The 9,039-nt window shown below is 58.3% G+C and overlaps 1 protein-coding gene across 1 annotated transcript; it reads right to left on the bottom strand.

Annotated features, from left to right (window-relative positions):
• Positions 1-524: 524 nt before the first annotated feature.
• Positions 525-4,107, bottom strand: Nkx1-1 (NK1 homeobox 1). The gene is made up of 2 exons (XM_234082.9): positions 3,636-4,107; positions 525-1,606 (listed from the first exon to the last, which is right to left on the bottom strand). Exons 1-2 carry the CDS (start codon positions 4,105-4,107, stop codon positions 747-749), a joined length of 1,332 nt encoding a protein of 443 aa, XP_234082.6. The 3' UTR covers positions 525-746.
• Positions 4,108-9,039: the final 4,932 nt, after the last annotated feature.

Below are 9,039 nucleotides of genomic sequence, written 5' to 3'. Positions count from 1 at the left end.
TCCTTGAACTCAGCGCACAGGGACTACATACACATACGCACAATTGTTGCAGAAGAGTGAGGGGCCAGAAAAGGTTGTTGGCCTTCCGTTCTGGCTATTAGACTATCTGGCAAGTGGTTACACCTCGACCCTCGGAGAGCAACTTCTGGGAAGTGGGATTTTTTTCCTATCCACAAGTAGCCTGCTTGGGGGTGGCAGTGGGGACAGTTGGTGCTACAGAAGACAAAGAGCAACATTAGCGCTCCATTTGGAGCTCAGCAGTGCCAGGCTGCAAGAAGAGGGGGAAAGGCCTCACTTCGGAGACAGTGGGAAAGGGACCCACGCTGGTCCAGCTCCGGGCGATCCCCAAGAGAGAAGGATGTCTTGGTGCAAGCTACCAGAGTGACTATTAGACACTAACACAAATAGGAAACTAGACCTAACTGGGCTCTGGAGTCCCTGCTGATGGGTAAGAACTCGAACGGACAGGAAGGCGGGATAGGCATCCGACGGCGCCAGAGCCTTCGGAAAAACCTCGCGTGGCTTCCTGTGGTTTATTAAGAGTTCTGCAAAGTGCTTGGAGCAGGCCACGGGAGCCTCCCGTTTGGCCCCTGCGCACACTCGTTTATAAATTTCTCTTCTGTAGGAACCGGCTATATACAGGACCAACGACTGAAACCTTAGAAAAGAGATGGCCGCGCTCGCCTTAGGTCCTCTGGCCACGAGGCCTTATGGTGCAGTCCCCACTGGGATCCTGGCACCGAGGTTCAGAGGTGGGGCGCGTAGAAGGCGGGCGCGCCGTACGTCTGCGAGCCCAGCACGAAGGGCGAGAGCACCGCCGGGCTGGACAGGAAGGGCAGCTGCGCGGCGCACACCAGCCCTCCCGGACTATGCGCCGGGTACCCCGCCGGGCCGTGCAAAGCGAGCGGCGCGCCCATGGGCGGCGAGGGGCTGAGGGGACTGAGGCCGCCGGGCAGCCCCGCGCCGGGTCCCGCTCCCGGGCCCGGGCCCCCGCCGCCGCCGGTCGGCGCGCTGGTGTCAGCGCCAGGATTTTGTTTCTTCCACTTGGTTCGTCGGTTCTGGAACCAGATCTTCACCTGCGTCTCCGTGAGGCTCAGCGACAGCGCCAGGTTGAGGCGCTCGCACACCGACAGGTAGCGAGTGGCCTTAAACTTGTTCTCCAGCGCCACGAGCTGCTCGTAGGTGAAGGCGGTGCGCGCACGCCGCGGCTTCCCGGACTTCGAGTCCGAGCCCGTGCGCTTCCGCTTGGGCTTGGTGGCCACGGCGGCGCCCTGCGGGGTGCTCCCCGCGTTCCCCGCTCCCGCAGCAGTTACAGGCGGGCCCGGGGCTCCGGGCGAGTTCCCGCGGGGCCCTGGGGCCGCAGCCTCGTCCACCGGGGAAGCCTCGACCTCGGCCGCTCCGGAGCAACCCGACCCGCGGGCCCCGAGACCGCCGCTGCCTCCCCGAGGCTCCTCGGTGCCCTGAACATCCTGCACCTCGGGCGCCTGGTCCTCGTCCTCGTCCTCCTCAGGCGCTTCATCCTCGCTGTCCGCGGTCGGGCTGCGACCACTGCCGCTGCTGTAGCCGTTGGCCTCGGCCTCGTCCGCCCTGTAAGAGTCCCCAGTACCTGCGGGTGGCGAAAAGGAAGAGGACAGAGGGTTAGGCCGGCACCCAGCTACCCTGCCCGAATTCCCGGGGAGAGATTATCTTTTAATCGTTGGGTTTCTCCTCTTCTTCGTTTACCCCTTCCCCAAAGATTTTCTTTCCCTCCCTCCTTCCCACAGCTCCTCCTTGGTTGCTTGCATTTCCTCTCTGCCTTCCTTCGGAAGGAATCTCTCTCTCTTTCGAGCTGCTTTTGCTGCCCCATCCGCAGTCCTTGCCTTCGCCTTTAGGGCTGCGGTGCGCGGGCGGCCCTCGAAGTGTAGAGCGGAGAAAGAGCTCGGATCGATTCACGGGGCAGATACAAACTTAATTAAACTCATTTTGTGTAATGTACAAACTAGTTAAAGTCTATTTAATTTATTTCGGCGTATATTACCTTCCAATTACAGCGGGCGCTGGGCCAGCCAATTACCGCACAGTTAATAGCTGGAGGGGCTAGAGGCCTGGGGTGGGGTCGGCCGGCCTTGTGGAGGCCACTTCTGAAGACCAAAATCAGTGGTCTCGGAGCTGTCCCTACCTCAGGCTCCAGGCCCTGAAAACTAGGGCTTCCCTGCCAGCCTCTGGGGCCCATTAGCCAGCTCCCCAGCGACACTGCCTTAAGCGGGCTCTAGCTTCCCCTGAGCTGGTCGAGTTTGGAAGCTGGGCAAGGGCGCTGTGAAGCTGGAAGCAGGACCCTGAGAGGGAATATGAGCACCAGCCCCGCAGCATCCAGAGAGAAGCTGCGGCCATGACTGCATTTTGTCTCTGAAATTTGCAGGGCTGTCTGTCTCCTATGCAGGAATCTGAGAACCGTTCATGCCCCTCACCCACAGGTGGTCTTTAAATGCCAGAGGAGGCCTCCACTCTTTCCAGCCCAGTGCGGGTGCTCAACTCCTTGGTCGAGTTGGCGCCGACATACTGGAGCATAAAGTCGCAACTCCCCAGCTCAAATGACCCAGGTCGCTTGAAGACTGCGGGTGTCCTGTCCTCAACTCCCAGGTCTTAGCAGGGCAACTCTTCCCTCAGGCGACCGTAGCCAGTCATCCAAGCCCCAGCCCTGCCTGGCTGCCTTCTCCAAATGTGCAGCGCTCGCTCCCTCCCTACACGGCTCCAGCAGGCAGCCGCGGGTTCCGGGTAGGCCAACCAAGCCCTCGGCGGAGAGAGGGGTACAACTGCAGCCTGCGGGCCTGCTCTTCCTCCCTCTAGGAACGGAGGAAGGTCAATGCAACAGCGCTGGTGGAGCTGGCGGCCCCAGTCCAGTTCTCCCTGAGCATTCCGGTCGGTGAGAGGCTCAGGGGCCAGGAAGTTAGAGGGAGGACGGGGGAGGGGTACAAAAAAGCAATCAGGAGCTGGTCGAATGCAATTCGCGATCAATAGCGGCCCCTAATAAGTGTAATAGGTTTTAATCGAGTAATTATCCGAATTTTGACCCTATAATTTAGATGTTCGGGGGGAGTTTGCAAGGTGCTTGAAAGAGATATGCATGCGCCGTAATGGGATATCGACCGCAAAGGGGGCGCGGGCCGCCCCATTACCGGCCGCTTTCCGCCGCTAAGCACATTTCCCTTTAACTGTAATCGAAGGGATTTAATTGTTTTTCCAGAGATAACCAGCGTTTTGTCACAATTAGTCTGATTTGTCCAAAGGGGGAGGGCTGGGGAGGCCACGGTGGGGGTGGGTAAGTCACCAAGCCAGCCGCCGCATGTCCCTTTGCCTCCGGCACCAACTACCCTCCAACACCAGAGACTGACTAGGCGAATCCTAGACCGTTGTCGCAACCCCAAAGCCCCAGATTTGGCCCAGCAGAATCTTTCCAGAAACGTGCAGCAGTGAGGGCCCTAGAGTCCGGGTCCGGAGGAGGCCACGGATGCTCCGGGCGGACCCCGCGCTCTGCGAACTTTCCACAGAGCCGGGCGGCACCGGGTCAGGCCCAGCTCGCCGCGTGGTCCCGGGAGCACAAACATTCCGGAGCAGTCAGTGTCCTCGCCCCCAGCGCGCCCACCCCTTATACTCACTTGTAGGCTCAGCTCCCGTGGCCGCGGCGACTCCTGTGGCGGCGGAAAGGGCTCGGCGTTCTAGCTCTGCGCGCGGCGAGCGTCCGGAGGCAGCGGGGACCGGGACGCACGCGGCCGGGGCGCATGGGGCACACGTAGCGGGCACCACGGGGCCCAGGAGCACGCACCGGCGTCTCCTACTGTTGAACTTGTTGGGATCTAGAATGTCCAGCACGGAGAAGGAGGTGGGGCGCGGGGGCGCGGCGGGCCGGGCTGCTCCAGCCCCGTCTGGCACCGCGGGCACAGTGTCACTAACCGCTAGCGGTGGGACTCCAGCCCGGGGGAAGATGGGCAGCTCAGCTCGTCCGTCCATAGCGTCCCGAGCTGTAGCCGCAGGAGCTGGTGGTGCGGGCCCGGAGCCGGGCTCGGGCGGTGGCGGTGGCGGTGGCAGCGCGGGGATGTCCCCAGGTGCCGCCGGGCCGCTGGTACTCATGCCGGCCTCGGGCCGCTCAGGCGGCTCGGGCCCCGCTACCTACTGGGATCCCATCCCTGCACCCCGCAAAATCAGCTTCAGCCTAGCAGTTCTCGCCGCTGCGTCCCGCTTGGCTAGTGCTGCCTGGCGTAGCCTCCGCCACCGCTTCAGGCGCCCGCCGCGCCCGGCCAGTGCATTTATGGCGGCCCCGCCGGAGGCGCCCACGCGCCCACACGCCGCACACACGTGCGCCCGCAGGCGGCCGCGGGGTTCCGTTCCCCTCGTTAGCGCTCACGCCTAATTGGCTGCGAACGGTCCCAAGCGGAGTAGGCGGGCCCGGTGCGGGACTCACGGACTGAGCCGCAGAGACGGACCGACAGACGCCCTGCCGGGAGCCAGAGCACAGTCGGCTGGAGGCTGTGGTGGTCAGCACCGTGCCGCTGCGCCTCCGCGGGGCTGGAAACTGCGTGCCCGCCTCCTCGCCGAAGGGGGAGGAGACAGCCCAGCTTTTAAATAATTACGGGATCAGTTGGCGGTGGAGGGCTGCGGAGGCCCCAGGACGGTGAACCCGCGAGCCCCGAGTTGGCCTGGACAGGGTACCACTAGGGCGGGTCTCTCGTGCTGCCGTGGCACGCAGGGTTCTGGGCTACCGAGGCACCCGGGACTCCCGCGCCTACCGCTGCTGGGACCGGAGAGGGAGAGTGGGGGCTCTTGCAGATTCTTCAGCCCCTCGTGGGGCGCGTTCCCAGGGTTTCGGTTTCCGCTGCCCCGGATTGCTATTTTTCGCGTCTGGAGCAATCTGGTCAGGTTCTCTGTCCCTCCATCCTCACCAGCTCTGACTCCCGCCCCCTTGGCTGGATCAAATTAGGGACGACACGAAATCCCCGCAAGAGGCGGGGCTGGCGGCCGCGAGTGACGCTCATTAGAAGTGGAATCGAATTGAGCAGGGCTAGGCGGCCGTCCCGGTCCCCGCCCCCCGAAAGGGTGACCGGAAAAAAAAATCGCACAAATAGCAGGTGGCCTACATAAAGATCGATACCCTTCATGTAATGGGAAAATATGTGTTTCTTCCAGAAATAAAACGGAAACTATCCTCTTCCCCACCTTTAACAAGTCAGAAGGGCCGGTTGAGGCCTGAGTGTTTGTGCACCGTCTCTTCCACAGTCTGGATATTTACAGGACGGCCTCCGCGACCTCGGAAGGTCGAACCCGGCTTCGGAGGGTGAGGGTCAGGTAGCCGATGCTTTGCTTCCGAGTTTCCCTCCTCCCCTCGCTCAGGCCCGTGAGCTGACCCGACTCTGAAGGACCCAGGTGGGACCCGGCGGTGGAGCTAGCGCGCCCGGAGTGTGAGTGTGTGCGCCGACGTGTGCTCCAGCGGATGTGCACTCCTCCTCCCACTGCGGTCCCGAGAGCCCGCTCTGCACAAGGACGGTCCTTTGCAATTACCGCGGGCAATGATCCTTCGGAAGCAGAAATTAAAAGTTAGGAGAAATAATGGGGGACCGATCGCCTGTAATTTGGGCCAAGCTCGGACATGCTGAGCCTCTGGGAGGCTGGGACGAGAGGCAAGGGGAGGGGGGCAGGGCTCTCCTCCCCTCTTCCCTGCCCCCTCCCACCCTCACCGCGTGCTGGTCCATCCTGAGATTCTAATCAGACCCACAACACTGTGTCCTTCCTTGCCAGGACTTGATTATTCTTTATCTTTAAATTATAAATCACCTCTGGGGAAGGAGGGTGGGTAATCTCCCATCGCAGTGAGGTAATTATCTTCTTCCCGCCCCCACCTTGGTCTTCACTCCCTCCCTCTTCTCAGCTGAGTTTGAATATAGATGTACACGCCCCGTTCGTTCTCTTTCACACACACACACACACACACACACACACACACACACACACACACACACTCATTCAGAAGCGGCCAACACACAAGCAGGAATTCATTCATGAGCAGCCATACCCAGTCAGAAGGTGGCTCGTAAGGGCAGTGCACTGCACCCCATCACCCCTCCCCCACCCGCACCTCGAGGCTTCCATTTCCTGTCTCTTTTAAGTCCTTTGGTGAGGACTGCACACAGGCCCACTGCCAGGTCCCAATCGTCCCTGGGAAGCAGAGACACTGGGTGAAGAAGGGAGCTTCTCTTGGGGAGGGGAGGTCATGTGCAGACCTGGCTGTGGGTAGTGGAGACTCTGCGACATCCCTACAAGCACACTCCCCCCCCCCCCACACACACACAAACATTCATCACCATCACAAGTCATCAGAGAGGTGAATGTTGGCAAACATTTAACAGCAGCCACAGCACCCACACTTTACTGGGTGACTGGGAGCTGGCATGACTGCACCCTCAGCCATCACACACACCAGATGCCTGCCTGTGAGGAAATGCAGTGACCTGTGTAGCCCTGTCTGTGCGGCTTTCCTTCAGGATAAGCAAACGCGAGCAAGTGGCGTTTCCTGGAATGTGAGCGTAGACTGCTGCTAGGGCAGAGCAAATATAATACAATGTATTAATGGGATAAGGAATAAGATAACGTAACATGTTATCGAAAAATATGCAGCCAGATATTGGGTTCTGGTTCTTTATTTTTTTCCATCCAAACTCACACTTGGCACTGCCAGATGCTCTGCCTGCAGATGGGAGGGAACTGGTCAGAAGTGGGTGGGATGCAGAGAAAGCACCTTGACCGTCCAGGAGTTTGTGGGTGCCTGGTTTGCTTCCCCTGCCCTTCCTCTCATCTTTTCCTGCGCCCTCCATATTCTGGTGTGAACTGTAGCAGAGCAATGAAAGTCAAGCTCACAGCCAACTCCGAGGAGTAAGGGGGCCCAGGGCTCCTCCAGAGCTGCATGGGGGCACCTCTTCTCCTCTTCCTTTGGTCTGGAACAGTGCTGTGTGGACCTCGATCACTGAGAGACTGAGCCAGCTTCTTCCTCTGTTCCCACCCTACTTCTGAGGAACAACCCCAATAGAGGGATGCCTGATGCCCCTCCTCCTCTCCCAGACCTCTAAACAACAGCCCTCTTTCAGCCTCAACAGGACTGTCTAGGGCTATAAGGACGTCCTTTAGCTCCTAATCACAATTGATTGTCAATTAGACCCTCATTTGTGCAATCTCTGCCCATCTGCCATCTCAGGTTATCTCCAGCCCACCAGCTTCACTTGTGGGGCCCCAGGTGGGCACTGACAGGTGAAATCCCAGCCTAGAGTAGAGATGTCTCTGCCTGCTCAGTGGATGGGAAGTATCCCCTTTTCCTGAGGAGCCCCCAGTATGGCGGGTCAGTCAGGGTGATAAGGCATGTGGGACTGAGGTGACGAAGCAGGAACAACTGTGGCAAGGGCGAAAATATGACAAGGGGATGTGACAAGAGATCTGATAAGTGGGCCTAGGAAAAGAGGGGACAGGCAGACATTTTTAGCTTCTTTTCCCCTGAATTGTGCATTTTGAAATTCTGAAAGAGGCAAGAGGAGGAACCCCCAGCTTCTGTTGTTAACTTGCTACACTGTATAGTGCTCTCTTCGATGCCATTTACTTCCCTTCAAGGACTCAAGGGCTCCAGTAACAACCACTTCCTCAGAGTAAAGGAACGAACAGTGACTGGTGGAGTATCCCTTATTTCTGCTCCTGGGAGCTCTGTGGACGGGCTGTGAGGGCGGTAGTGTTCAGGGTCTTTATGGTTGGGCACATCCACAGACTGCAGTTTGCCTTGTGCACTGTTAACTCCACCCCCACTCTGCCCAGTCCCAGGGCCCCCAAAACCTTTCTGACAACATGCAGAAGCAGGCAATTTAGTAACCTGGTTCACTGAGTGTGGACTGAGGGGCTGCTGGTATTCTGTAGCCTCTGAGTGGGCTGGGTCTCTGAAAGGACACAATGCAGGAAGTTAGGCACTCCTATGCGCCTTTCTTGACCTCCACCCATACCAATACATGGTACCCTCTGCTGCTCTCCAATCTGGAAAATGAATGAGCAGCTCTGCTTATTTGCTTTCTTTAAGGTATATCTCCCTTTGGGTCTTCTGTCCCCTCAAGAATGGCACAGCACGTTCAGAAACTCAGAAGAAAGAAGGAGCTGGGGCTGCTGACCTCTGGATGCCCTGAGGCCACAGAGGAGGAGCCGCTATCTGCACTGCACACAGAGCCCAACAAGTAGGCTAGAGGTCAGAACCGCGGACAGTTCCCAGAGCCGCGGTGAGCTCTGTCGGCTGCCAGGTCAGTACCGCGGACAGCCGCTCTGCCCTCTCCCTCTCCCGCAGCCCCTCTCCTATCCCCTAGCTGACCTCAGCTTCCCGGAGACTACATCACAGGCAGGTTCAGCAACTGGATCCAGCCAGCACATTTCTGCTCTCCACTCGTGCACCGCCCTCACTGTCTATTACAAGTCTACCCATCTCAGAGCTTGCCCGCAATCTTTTTGGGTACAATGTGGTGTCTGGGCCCCTTGTACATTACACACCCAGATGAGATGTCCACCCATTCACCTCACACCAAAGGACTAGGGAGTTTCACAGACTCGATGGCTGCTGACTTTGCACCCTCCTGTTCAAATAGTAATGGTATTCAGAGGAAGTCACACTCACTCACACACACACATGCATATACCACACACACACACCATATATATATGTATATATGTATATATATATATATATATGGTGTGTGTGTGTGTGTGTGGTAGTAGTAGTAGCAGTAGTAGTTGTCGTCTTTGTCGTCATCGTCATCGTTGTCTTTGTCGTCATCATCATCATCTCTGGCTCCTCTAAAGAGGTTACTTGGGGATGCAAAGGTAAAGTTCAAATCCTTTCAATCCGAAACCCAAAGCATTAACAAAGAGAGCACCAGGAACGTCTCCAGGGCTGCAGGAATGAAAAGTACTGTTCTAGAAAGAAGGCTGCACAGGCAGTGGCCAGCTGGCTCCCTCTCTTGGACACTGCTAGTTGAACTTTTGACCTAGAAA

Source organism: Rattus norvegicus, chromosome 14, assembly GCF_036323735.1.
Source record: "Rattus norvegicus strain BN/NHsdMcwi chromosome 14, GRCr8, whole genome shotgun sequence".
Lineage (NCBI taxonomy): Eukaryota > Metazoa > Chordata > Mammalia > Rodentia > Muridae > Rattus > Rattus norvegicus.
The sequence above is the reverse complement of the archived record's forward strand: the minus strand, read 5'-3'. Positions and strand labels throughout refer to the sequence as shown.